The sequence below is a fragment of the Vicugna pacos genome, chromosome 5 (genome assembly GCF_048564905.1).
Source record: "Vicugna pacos chromosome 5, VicPac4, whole genome shotgun sequence".
Taxonomy (NCBI): Eukaryota; Metazoa; Chordata; class Mammalia; order Artiodactyla; family Camelidae; genus Vicugna; species Vicugna pacos.
In genome coordinates, this window is record NC_132991.1 from 904,985 (window position 1) to 919,233 (window position 14,249).

Here is a 14,249-nt window from a genome sequence, read left to right on the forward strand (position 1 = left end):
TTTATAATTTTTTTTACTACAGGAAAACAATATTCAGGAAGGTTTTTTCGCCTCAATTCCAAGGATAAAGTTTAACTATAAATGATTATAGATCCTAACGATACTTTAAGTTTTCTAACTAGATAAAATGCTATTAAAAACTAACTATTAAATAATTATTTATTGACTCTAAAAGTCTAGTTTGAAAGGCAACTTTTTTTGAACTGTGTTATTAAAGCACAGAAAACAGTATTAAACCAGAAATTTAAATTTACATTTTTACATACCAGTGAGTAGTTATTTTCACTTCCATCAAGTCTTTCTTCCTCTTCCTCAGATGTCCTTTCTAAGTCTAGGTCTGCTGAAAAATGAATATGCTTAGTTAAAATTCACTACTTAGAACAGCTAGATAAAAGGCATCATCTTTATAAAAACATAAAACACATTTCATCAATTGATAGTTCAAATTAAGCTTAATCTTTAGCTGGATATTTACTTCTTTAAGAAATACTTCTAATTATTTAAAACTTCAACAAACTGGGAAATACTAGATGTTACCAGATTAAAGGCATACAAACATCTCAAAGTTTCACTCACAAATTGATTCACCAGACATGAACAAAACAAAGAGAAATAAAACAAAATTTAAAAATACAGTAGAAATATACAAAGTCACGATAGACTCTATTCTCTACCTCCTAACAGTACCTCTTTAACAACATACCAAGCTTCAAGAGCAATGTTATTCATGGTTTCCAAAATTACTGCTACTTTTTATGCTTTTATCTTTCCTTTATCTGAAATGTTTCCCTCTATTGTTCTGACAAGTTCCTTTTCCTCTTTGAAGACTCAGCCTGCTCTGTGAAGTCCTCCTTGATTACAGCTGTCTTTCTGCAGAGACACAGGGATCTCTTTCCTTGGAGTTACCTTGGTACTTCACAGATTTTTCTAGTGTGTCTTCACCAGCTGAACTGCAAACTATTTCTTTACATGTCTATCCTCTTTGCTCCTCTGCTGCCGAGGACAAACTCTTAAAAGTATCTTTGTATAAACAGTATTTATTAGAAAAACTTTGAGTTTATAGCTTGTAGTCACTACTATAGGAGATAACTGAGAATCTTTTGTAAATACGACAGTAATTCTACAGGTAAGGAAAGAAAAGATAAAACTATAGGAGCAGAAAAAACATTGTATGACTTATTACTACAGCTCTGATTATATCACTGATTAAGGCACTAAATTAATTGGTATATACAGTAGAACACATATTAGATGTGGTTAATCAACAGACTGGGTATCCTAGAAGAATTAGAATCGATATTCCATATATTATTTTTAAGTGATAAAGCACTCCTGAAAAACCAATATCCTTTTCAACCTATCAATCCATTACAAATAATAAAACAAGCTGATATACGATGTGGACACAGTTAAGAAGGAGGTCCTGTGTAGCAAATCCCCAATGTCTGCCACTACCGCTGGGAAAGCCACTTCTAAAATACAGAAAGGCAGAGAATATACTAGAAATATTTTGATATTTAGTTGCAGAGGTGCTTTTTCAGTTACACTGAATATGGCTATAACAAACATTTATAAATTCAGAGCTAGATGAAAATAAAGCTAAGAAATCGTATTTTCAGAAGGGAATCTTTGGATGCCCACCTAGGTTTCCCAACTAGTCACAAAGCTCTAGACATCACTCTCCTACCCGCTCTCAGGACTGTGCTAAACACTAGTCTGAACGAACTTACTTTCTCCTAATTCCCTTTGCTATTTAATATGTTGCTTTGTCAGAGGATGAATGTAAATGTCATGCCAAAAGGTATTGTCCAGTTGTAGGTTGCATAAAAGAAGTAAACACAAAGGAGATCCTGCCACAAAATGATTCCTGCAAAGTCAGAGTATGGTGAAGCCACGCACAGGTAGGCCATGGCTAGCTCTCTGTGCTGCTTTATTACCTTCTTTGCTGCTTCTGTTCTCTGGCAGCTGTGACTCACACAGGCCACGGAGCGCTGCGTTTTCTGACAGAGACACGGCTCCAATATTCATCCGGTCTTTGTCTACTAGGGCCGTCTGCCTCAGTTCTGTGGGTGCTGACTGGTTTGTGGTCACTGATTGTGAGACCAACGGACATTTATCAACTTTCAAATGCTTGGCTCTTTTACCAGCCGCATTATTGAGGCTCAAACTAGTAGAATCCCCATCTGAAGTTTCCACTTATTAAAATGTGAATAACAAAACAAACTTGACTAACTTGTACGAATTCTCTTCCCAGAGCAGCAGCCCCATGTCCTCCTCTCCTCCCAAACACACTGCTCCTTCCCAGCTGGTTGTACTTTACATGTCATTGCTGTTCACATAGGGAACCACTGTCTCTCTTTTTTCTACTTTTAACTTCCTAGTATTACTTATTTGGATTCACTCATCACTCTCTATAAAACAGTCTATATTCCATAAGAGCTTTATGAATAATTATGATTCTTCAACATATGAATTTTTTCATTAACAAAATGTATGTCTAACCAGACATTTACCAGACGTTTAAATATGCATGACAGTATTGTGTCCTAGAGACATGGGCTTTAAGAAAACTTTTACTGAATGGTACTACTTACATTACAATGAGACACAGTCTTTCCTCAATGTACCAATATCTTCAGAATTCTTACCTTAAGCCTTGGATAATCATCATAAACTTACATAGAAAGGATAGCCTTGAGTGACTAATTTTCTCCATATAAAAATAGGGTAAGTCTAGGTACAAGCTAGATCCATAGAGTACAGGGTGCCACGAGACAGGAAATATGTAACAAAAATGTTTTCCTTTTCTTAAAAGAATTAAGTTGTCAGATTTAAACTTTTAGAGACAAGTTAAAGAAAAAAAGGCAAGAAATGTAGCAGTGAACTTTAAAGCCCACTTCATCACAAGGGCCCCTTTATCGTTTCACATCCATGAACCCTGTTTAAAACAGCAGTTCTCAAGTGCCATCTGAGAAGCCCTGAAGCCCCAAGTTCCCTCCATCTAGGGAGTCCAGGAGGTCAAAACTAATTTCACAATAATACTGAACGCTATTTTCATTCTCATTCTCCGTTAAGTGTGCAGTGGAAGTTTCCAGATATATGACATGTGATAACATCATAGCTCTAATGGCTAATGGAATGTTTCTGTGTGCTTGTTTTCTAAATCTTTCAGTTTTATTTTCTAATATACTAAACATCAATAGACACAACCCACTTAAAAGTTCTTCAGAATTCTCAATAATTTTTAATAGTATAAAAAATATCCTAAACCCCAAAACTTTTAGGATTATTGTTTTAAAAGATCATGTCTACCAAATACTAAGGCAGGACCAGTAACTTCCATCATTTTTAATAATCAAAGACACCACACACACACACACACACACACACACACACACACACACACACACACACTCTCCTAATCAAAACATCCAGTTGGCTTAAGATCTTTGGGCTAGGGAAATAGCTCAGTGGTAGAGCACATGCTTAGCATGCACAAGGTTCTGGGTTCATTCCCTAGGACCTCCATTAATAAATAAATACAGAAATAAATTAATACCATCAATGTGATAGCACTCGATGAAATAATTAAAGTGAACTATGACTGACATGTTAGCAAGTGAAGCTTTACCCTACGTAAAGGTCAGAATTCAATTAAGCATTTTAAAACTCTGGAAAAATCTTAGAACCTAATAATCAATCTCTCAGAATCCCTGAGAAGGACAGGGACTCCAAACTGAGCACTTTGGTGTCTCCCAACATCAACAAAAACATCCAAGTCAAAGCTGACATTTTAAAAATCTATTTCTTATGCTTATGTATATTTTTCAAACGTGGATACCGATCGTAACATCTGCGTTACTTGTGTCACCTTTCAATTAAATTTGAAAAAATAAAAGGAATTAGGAATAAGAAGACTACTTCATTTCATAGTTAAATTTGTATTGCATAATTTACCTGATTTCAGTCTTTGTAAATTCTTCATTGCTCCCGTTTTTTTAGGAACAGAATCTTTCACTCCAACTGCAGGCTGAATGGTTTTTGAAACAAACCGATTAATAATGTACATTTGATACAATCTGTAGTAATAATTCAAGGGGGGAGGGTCTAGCTCAGTGCTAGAGTGCCTGCTTAGCAGTGCATGAGGTCCTAGGCTAAATTCCCAGTACCCTCATTAAAAAAAAAAAATTCAAGATAAAAGTATAAAAGTTTTTACCTTCAGGTGAGGATATTTCTCAGTAGAACCTAAAAGCCAAAAGGGACACATAATCGATTATAAGTAAATACGAAAGCCAACTATCCAGTCATGCGGTTAGTACTGAGCACAATCCTCATGCTTGCTTTGGAAATGAACACGTTAGGTTTCGGTGTTTTGTTTTTCAGGGGCAGTTAGGACAGCAACAAGACAGACATATGAATCCATTATAGATACTCAATAAAGAACAGGAATATAGGTTTAACAAAACATGCAGTTAAGATTTCAAAAGTATGATTATGTTTCAAATGACTTTATAAAATAGAAACGTGCACATATACAAGTGTGAACATGCTGCCTGAGGAGGAGAAAAGCGATCTTTAATCAGAGGAACAAGTCACGGCTCCAAGAAGACAAATGTGAAAGCTGACGGTAAAACGCAACAGCACATCTTTCATGCGACTGACACCATTAGACTACAAGTATTTATCATGCTCTTCAATTTGTCCTGTGATTTAGGAAGTCCACAGTTGTGATGGCAGTTCATTTGAATGTGCAGTTCACTTCTCGTCAGAGAAAGTGTTATGAATTGATCAGCTTGGATACACACTTGTAGAATAATCGTTCAGAAAAATATTCACTTTTTCCTATACCCACGTGGGCTACTGGTATGCCTACATTTCTTGGATCCTCTAGCCGTCAAAGTTTCTTGATCCACTCATGCAAGAAAGAATGTATACTGAGTTTTCAATACTGAAATCTGGTGATCAAAAAAAAATTTCATTGCCACAGAATTATTAGACATTGAAAGTCTTTTATATTTCAAAACCTGTGTAGTACTCACTGAAAATAACAACTTTAGCATTTATGGAATGAATCCTATTAATTTCTTTTACTTCCAAAATTGGTTTGGTAAATCAGGCTAATGTTTAAAAGGATTTTTGTGAAACAAATATCTTATCAAAAAATTAGGTATCATTAAAAACAACAACAACAACAACAACAACAACAACAACACAGCCAATGCTTCATATTCAAATTAATCTCACTTGAATAACAAATACCAATACATGTATCTTTGAAGCCTGATAGGAGGAGTGGCTGTGGTTTACCCCAATTCTAGGCCCCCTCCTGATTCCGCAGTATTCTCTGGAGTGGCAGTGATCTAACCTGGCTTCAGTGCAAATATGCTGATGCCATCAAAAAGGAGTTCTCTCAAGTTTCCCCTCAATTCCAAACTCACCTACCTGCGGCCTTTTCCCCCTCCTTCCTTCTTTCCACTTTCCTCTTCAAAGGTACCTCTAGATCTGCGGTCTTAATTCTTCCCCTTCTCTATTCTTTGGACGGATGATGCCCACCACTTCTTTTCCCTCTCTGCTTAGCAGCAGTAGCTTACATCTCTAATTTCTACTTTAATTCTCTGCCTCGCTCTGGCTATGAATGTGCTCAGAAAGAAAAACAAAATCATGCTTTTCCTTGCTGCTGTTTTGTCTTTAACTCCCCAGTGGCTCTTCTTCCAGATTCCCCTAAACACAAGTCTACCCTCTGAGCGTGATCTAAAGACCAGCAACAAAGGCATCACCTGAGAGCTTGTTAGAAATGCAGACCGACTGCTCAGAATGTGCACTTTTCACCGGGTCCCCAGGTGACTGAGTAAAATGTGAGCAACTCCGGTCTATACCGAGTCTGCTTCTACAGCACTCGGACTTAACTGATCCTTCTGAAATCCAGCCGCACGTGTCTCACTGTAACACTTAACCAGAAGCTGCATCAGGAGTTGCACTTTTCAGTGGACTCTTTACCAGGCTCCACAGCGCCTCTGACCTCCCCGGAACGCACCCTGCTCTCTTCCTCTTTCCCACTCTCTTCTGTTGGCCTATGAGACACCATCCTATAAAGCAGCAGCACGCTGCATGATGCGAAGCTCCAGACATTGACAGCTGACCACACATGCCTGTGCTCACCCACGGCAGGCACACCCAGCTCTGCGTGATCAGGTACCGCAGTCCTCACTGCCTTCCTAACGGTCAGGGGGATGGGGGAGTGGGACATTCGGCTGTGCTTCCCGGACAAGCTTTGGTGCTGGAAGCAGCTCACTTCATACCTGCCTCATTTCAAACACTCCTCTTCCTTCTTCTAAAGAACTGTTCTACATTCATTACCACCTCCTGCCAGGGACCCCCCCTCCTTTCCCTTCATTTACTCCCCTCCTCTCTACCTCTCTCATTCTTCGCTCTCTCCTTCCCTCTTCCTGATTTCCTGACTGTCCTCAGGTCACAGAGCATCTTGAAAGAAAGCTGACAACTGAGCTCCTTAAACAGCATTCTAGTTTAATCTGTTGCTGACACCTGATAACATACACAATTTACTTCCTTTCCTCCGCTTTTTTCTCACTATACGTTCAACAGGTGATTTTCTTTGGCTGAGAGAATAGATCCAAACCCGTGTTTCAAATCAACATTCTGTCAAACGACTTTTTTATAAAACATAGTGCTTACTTTCTATTTGTCCATGTAATGTATTTTTTTCTCCTAGACCTGCAGCTCCAGATAAATGATGAACATGCTTCCGTAGTTGAATCTCGGAGGTACTCTGTTAAAATTAATATTAATAATGAGTTCCATAAAGATTTCCTGATCCCTAAGAAAATACCTGTTTCCTATCTTATTATTATTTTTTAATTTCCTACTTTAAAAGCAATTAGGCTTAAAAACAAAATAAGCATATCATGGAAACCCAAACATTTAAATAGAAAATTTCATATACACTCTCTAGATCAAGTCTATCTTTTATCTTTAGTTGGCTTTTGACACTGTAAACTGAGCATGGAAAGCCAGACCAAATATTTTCATAGACAAAATACTGACCTACGTGCAGATTTCAACAAAGAATTAACTTCAAAACACCTAATTCCATTTTGCATTCCTCGACAAAAGAAGAGGACATTTACAAAAATACTTATTTTTATATGTATAACTGAATTGCTTTGCAGTACACTTGAAACTAACATTATAAACTGACTACACTTCAATAAAAAATAAAACTAAAAATATGCATATTTAAATATATTCTTTAATAAGTATACGTGCTATAAATTTAAAATGTTTCTTAGGACAGATATTGTTTTTAATGTTAAAATAACATACTTGGCATGAAAAGAAGCCTTGGAGTCTGTCATGTTGAGTATTAACAGAACACTGTGGAAACTGCTACATTTCAGTAAACAAAGGCTTAGCAGAATCTAAAGATTATTTGATACAACTTTTATTGATAGGAAAAATAGTTGAATAAAGTACCAAAGTAGAAAGAAAAACATTCATGTTTAAATTAACAGCAGAGAAATTTTAAATGTAGCTATGCAGCTCTTCAAAAAACTACCATAAGCTTTACTTTACTAAGGGAAGAATAAGAACACTGTTTAGTGACCACCCGCACGTGCCAGGCCCTTATCATGCACATTCTCTTCTCTACACACAACAATAACAGTGATTCCAAGGACGGTTACCCACTTGCTGCTTCCTGGCCACTCCAAGATGCTGGAGTGCCGTGATGAGCAGATGGGACCTGCTGTTCTCTCTGTCTGGAACATCACTCCCCGGGACCTACGTGTGACTGGCTCCTTCCTGTCCGTCACCTGGCAGCTTTGGCCACACTCAGCTCTTTCCTGACTACCTAAATTCCACCCTTACTCCACCCCCGTCCTAACTACAAACTCCCCCACTGTTGTGTAACCTAATGCTCTCCACGTTCCTTATATGAAGGACTTACTGTCCCTGATAAAGGGTTCCTGTTTACTAGTTCTTCTGTTCCTGCCACTACAGCCTAACCCCTCAGCTGCTACATTCAGTGTCTAACTGCCTGGTGCTAGTCGGTGTTCAGGAACAGGAATTTATTTAAGGTCAAAACATCTAAAATCCCCAGAAGGCGTCAAGTACCAAAGCACTATATACCTATCGGAGATGTCCGATAATAGTTTACTGACACTTAACATACCCCAAATGAGAACTCCCCATGCCCGCTCCAACTTTCCCATTTTATTGTCCTTCAGATTTTAAAAAAGTGTCCTCAACATTTCAGTAGGTCACTAGTGGCCACTGTGATCATTCTGTCTTACATTTCTATAGCACCCTTTACAGTTGACAATGTGTTTTCTCATTTGTTACCACATTTTTATTCATGACACATAACCTGAGAGGTAGGTATCAGTACCGTGTTTTTGCACGAGGTCACTGACATTCAAACAAGTCAGACAAGTGTTTCCAAGATCCCACAGTGGGTCAGAGCCAGGATGCTACGTCTGCTGACTTCAAGTACAGTGCCGTGCCACCAGGCAGGAGCTGCCGAGATCCAAGAGTTCAGGCTCTTTTAACCTCTTTCCACGGCTATCACCTTGGAATAGGTCACCTCTACCCTGCACTTAGCTTCCTTCAAGTCCGGTCGCCATAAAGGTACTCAGTGCACGCTATTTTCCCTACCCGAAATGGGCTGTCCTCAGTGAAACATCACTCAACCAAACTGCTGCTATTTTAACCCCACATACTTATTACTATTCCCCATGCTTTTGCTTCTCCTGAAGTGTTCTTTGCAGCTCTAATTGACAATCCAAATATAATAATACCTTGAAGTCACAAGCACTGTCTTTTCAAGGTCAAAGTGGTTAAACAAACAAAAACACCATTTTTTGTGTGTGTTTTTTTGTTTTTTTTAGTACAACCTGTTTCTCTCTCTAATCTCACTAAGAGTTTGACACGTTCATTTATAACAAAGAAACAGCTGGTCCCAGGCTGACCAAGAATTATTTTCTTCAGTTTTTAGAAAATGTAACTTCAGAACCCAAGCTGATTCCCTATGACTTCTAAGCCTTGGTTTTTGCACTACATACACCAGTTTCATTAGGTGAGTCTGGAAAACTAACAGAAGCGCAGTCTGCAGTGGTATGACATGTGGCACGGAATGACTTTACTAACTTTGGGTTAAAATGAGGAAAAAATTTTGCTGGGCAAATGTAAAAGTGAGAAAGTGAAGTCAAAACATCCCTCCATTTATGTTTGAACATGACTAGTCAAGTACAAACTTAAGGCAAGAAAAAAAGGAAAATGTAAGTATAACAAGGTATGTGGAGAAATACATATATTTCAGCATTTATATATAATCGGTGATGTATCAGTATTGTTAAGGATATACTATGAATGAAAGCCTCTGTTTTACCTTTTTATCATATACATAAAAATATATACATTACATATGCAAGTATATATATTATTCTTCAGCAAATTTTATAAAAATATCAAAATACATGATATATAAAACAAAGGCCTTTGTTCATAGTATATTCCCAATAATACTGACTTGTATTAATCTACAACCGTTTGTTTCTAAATACTACTATTAAGTAAGAGTTAAGTTTTGTCACTAGAAGTCACTCAATTGAACATGGTCATCTCTCACTACCTGAGCACTGTGAATTATTACTAGAGAGAAGAATAGATTTTAGAAAGTTCCTAACACATCAACTTTCCACCTAGACAAAGAACAGGTACAGGATTCTAAGGATAATATATAGCTTGAAAAGATAGATTGAATGGAACATGAGAGGGGGCTAAAAAGGTTAAAAAGTTTTCATCTCAAATTCTAAGCTCACAACTGGTAGATACTGGAAAACAGACTGCAGCTTATTCCTATTCATCATATACTTCTTATCTATTTCCTTGGCATTTAAGACATATTTCCTGTCATAACAACTGAACTTTTACAACCTAAACAAAGGGAATAGAAATTTAAGTCGTATTTTTAGAATTCAAATAGATTTCATTATGACATAGTACGCATATTATATTACCTGTACCATCAAATGGATTTCATTACGATAGAGTGTGCGTGTTCTATCACCTGCAGCATGGTGCAGAAGTCCATGTCTCCTCATGCACTCACATTCAGAAAATACTAAAATGCTTCTTACACTTAAGACCTTATTCTAGGTGCTCCAGGAAATGCACAATTACGTTCCCTAATCTCTAGCGGTGTATGCTGATGCAGGGGTAATAAAATGAATATGTAAATAACTATACTACCAAGTGTCTGAAACTTGAAATTTTAGAATGGGACACGAGGACTGGACATACTTTTTTAAACTATAACACAAAAGAATTCTGAAGTAGGTTTCATCATATGGTTGTTATTAAGAGTCTACTTTGAGAGCTGGTTGTTATTTCAGGGAAAACATGTATTCTTCAATAAGATGAAAGAGTTTTGACTATACTCTTAATTTAGAAAACAGAGGAATCTGTAATATGGATTTTGAGAAACAATTTTAATTTCTAAATTTTTATAATTTCAACTATTATTTTACTCTTAATGCAGAACCCGAGATAGAAATAAAGTAAAACAAACAAACAAAACAAAAACCTCTTTCCTCACAACTGATACCAAAATAAAAAGTGTCCAAGGGGGAAAAAAAAGACACACGCTACACAGTTTTGGAACTGAAAGGCCCCAGGAAGAGTCCATGATTATCACAGTAAGTAGCTGTGTGCACTGAAGATGTCCCTGAGGCATGAGTGTTATACAAGTGCCGTCAGTGTGGTTTAGAAGTCAAAGAACCCTCATCCTTGGCCAAGCTTCACACTTCCTCTATTGTGGGAAACCTTTTCACAGTACAGTTTTCCTGTCACTATATATCTTCTAGTCCATTTTGCTTCAGCCTTATCTTCAGTATTTACCAAAGTGAAAAAAAAGAAAAAGAAAAAGAAAAAAATCAACCTGCCATATTTTTACACAATGGTTTACTCTGACCAACTTTCTAATACAAACCTAAAACAATGAGAGGCAGACCACTGCTAAATTTTAAGAGTAAATACTACACAAACCGAAATTCAGAGCAGAAAAATTAATTTCACAAGAGAACACTTTACCTTGGGAGCAAGATCTAAGTCATCATCTGATGTAGGCCTTGAATCATCAGTATCATGTTTGGGTGAAACTCTTTGGAGCAAAAATACAAATCAAAAATGAGTGAGTTCATTTCTTTAAACAAACAAGTCACAAAAGTCTATGCTGAGGGATAAGAAAGCAGATTTGGGAGCCAGGCTGCCTGATGGTCAAGTCACAGGTCAACTACTTGCTAACCATGGAATCATGGGCCAACTAGTCAACCTCCTTAAGCTACAGCTGCCTAGTCAACTAACAGTAAGCTGTAACAGCACAGCTACTCTGCAAAGCTGTTGTGGTGACTGTTCAAGGTAACAAATGCCAAGTACATAACATGGTATCTAACTCAGAGCAGGACACTCAACAAGCCTTGTTTCTTTTCTCTGTGATCCCTCAGTCAACATGTAATTTTTAAAAATCCATAAAGTCCTACCTGATGACAGAGGTATCTTCATGACTCGGTGAAACGTCAACCACTAAATCCGCTATTAAAGAAAAAAGTAAAATAGACTTCGTATCAGCAATAGAAAAATACAGAATATTGAAAGTATAAGACCAATGTTCCGTTAACAAGCATTCCTTTGGGACCACACCTGGAGACTACACACTTGAGTGAATACTGAGTATACTCCTGGTAGGTAATTAATGCATAAAAACCACTTCCCCTCCTTTATATTTATCAAAAAACAAAAAAGGGTGTTTATCCAAATTTGGTATCTTGAAGTGAACTGCTGTTTACAAGGGCCAAAATTCCAACCAAACTTTACGAGACTCACAAAAGAATGATAATCATTAGTAGAATCAGTATCATAAACTGACAACGTCCAGCTCACATGGCGTGGTGTTTCTGGATGACACCCATGGGACTAACCCACCCTGCCATTTGGCTTTGTCGGCCTCGTGTTATCTGGGCACGGTCATCCCTATTCGCTCACATGCGGTCTAGGGCTGCCTTCACACTGCACTGGCAGACATGAGTAGATGTGACAGACACCACATGGCCTAAAATATTGACTCTCTGGCCCTTTATAGAAAAAGCTTGTGCATCCCTGCTTTATATCATAACCAGGAAACCCTAAGACTCAAATCGAATCTTCTTACTCTTCTGCTCAACATTCTTCAGTGGATCCATGCGGCTGCCATTGCTGGTTCCCAACTCGACAACCATTTCTTCTTTGTCGTCCTTGCCAGACAATTGCAACTTTTCTTGGATGTTTTCTGCCCCAGTATGCGAAGAAGGTAAACTCTTCTTAGCTGCAAAAAGAGAAATGATTATTCTGCGGTCATCACAGTAACTACATCTCTTTCCCCCGTGGCTGGTTTAGGAATGAGCATGCGATGTAGCCCAGCCAGTAAGATGCGAGGGGAAGTCTACCGGAAGCATCTCTGTTTTCTTCCTCGTTAACCGGAAACATGCAGAGAGAAGCAGCCCTCCTCACCTGCGGATACTGGCAGGTGAGAAGATGACGCTTGGAGCTGCTGCCAATCAGCAGACCAGGAAAGGCGACATCAAACACCAGCAGCCTCACAGCTGAAGGAGGGACAGCATCTGGGATCCTGACGACATCACCGAACCTTCTAACCAATCCTGACTCCTGTTGCTGTAGCCACTGTTACTTAGGCCTCCTATTATTATTTGCAGCTAAAAGCATTCTGACACATCTCCCAAGGTCTACAGCAGACCTCCTCCTTTCTATAGTACCAGAAAGGCTTTCAGAAGCGTGCCTGAGCTAGGTAGTCACCTCGTTCCCAACCATTCCTACAGCATCCTTCCTGCACCAACAAAATGAAACTCATAGATCCTGCAAAGTTCACTGGCACATCTTAGCCTCTGCACCGCTGTCCTTTCTGCCAAATGTAAACTTCAAAGATGTTCTGCCCACCAAACACTGCCCTTCTGCCTCCTTCCCTGGCAAACTTCTACTCGCTCTGCATGGCTTACCTGACATCCTACCCACTTTTAAAAAACTTCTTTCCTCACCATGGACTTAAAGTATCTGGCACATATTAAATACCAATAAAAATACATATAAAGACAGCTACAAAGTCCTAGTGGGCTCTGGGACACAGGAAGCACAGAATAGAGTAAAGCAAATCATAGAAATGGTGACGACAGTAGCAAGCTCCCGGAGGCCAGGAGCTGTGCTTGTGACCTGTTTGCATTCTGCAACGTCACAGTGGTGCTCAGTACCTAAACGACACTTGAGAGTCGTCTGTTAAGTGGATGAATTAACAGATAAGAATGTTTTCTTTGAAAATCCTGTTTAAAAAAATACAGACATTAACCAGGGACAACTCTGCTGTGTTATGAGCACCTTGAAGACCAAAACTCTGTCTGTTCCAGCTTTGTATTTCCTGCAACAGAAGTTCTTTGCTTGATGCAGGTCTACCAAGTTTAAGGTGCCCTCATACAGTTCAGACCGAACAGCACCCTAGGGGTCACATCTAGGCAACACAGCCTTCTTCTTTTTTTTTTTATGTGAAGCACTTCTGTGCTTTTATTACAATTTGTTGAGTCCTGAGTTGTGCTATTTGAGTATTTATGATGACAATCCTTTAACTAATGGCAATAGGAAATCCTGTTCCAACAAAATATAGTTTCATGACAAGTATCCCCCAAAAAGAAGAAAACACCTGACTCTCATGAAGGCAACATATCTCATTCTGTTTGTACTTCTGGGGAATGCAATCAGTGAGAGTGAGACCTTGTTGGTGTAATGATGTGACAAGTAACCCGTGCTTCTCAACAAGGCACTGCTTTCCTGACTTCTGCACTATCACTAGGTATCTTTAAAAGACAATCTCTTATTAGTATGCTGCACACTGGCCTAGCTATGCAGTTCTAATTGTTGGCCATTTGTTTACAGCACCAGGAAGGTATTGCTGAGCTCCCAGTTTTAAAGACAATCACTTTTTAGTGAGACTAGTCACTATGCAATAACTAGCATTCATTTACCCGATGTTATTCATTTGCTATAAAAATCAAAAGATCCAGTTCTGTAACAAGGCCAGCTTGTTACAATGTTAGAGGAAATGTACAACAAAGTTAAAACCCTGTTTTTCTTATTTACACAAAGATATAATATGGGATTTCAGGAGCCATGATTAAATAAGTGAATTTCTTTTC

General features: G+C 38.3%; 1 protein-coding gene across 20 annotated transcripts in view; it reads right to left on the minus strand.

Moving 5' to 3' along the window:
• The window catches only part of LOC107035045 (ankyrin repeat domain-containing protein 26-like), a 139,397-nt gene that overhangs the window by 54,214 nt on the left and 70,934 nt on the right, over positions 1-14,249 (minus strand). For 17 of the 20 annotated variants that reach the window (XR_012072435.1, XR_012072436.1, XM_072960728.1 and 14 more), the window contains 8 exons: positions 12,224-12,376; positions 11,556-11,607; positions 11,107-11,176; positions 6,694-6,787; positions 4,217-4,245; positions 3,958-4,030; positions 1,938-2,090; positions 267-340 (listed from right to left, as the gene is read on the minus strand). Coding sequence is in view for 18 of the 20 variants with exons in the window: in XM_072960728.1 (XP_072816829.1) it covers positions 267-340; positions 1,938-2,090; positions 3,958-4,030; positions 4,217-4,245; positions 6,694-6,787; positions 11,107-11,176; positions 11,556-11,607; positions 12,224-12,376 (698 nt within the window). In the remaining 2 variants the exon portion in view is untranslated. The remainder of the gene's footprint in view (positions 1-266; positions 341-1,937; positions 2,091-3,957; positions 4,031-4,216; positions 4,246-6,693; positions 6,788-11,106; positions 11,177-11,555; positions 11,608-12,223; positions 12,377-14,249) is intronic. The other 3 variants (XM_072960730.1, XM_072960738.1, XM_072960737.1) reach the window with 3 other exon arrangements.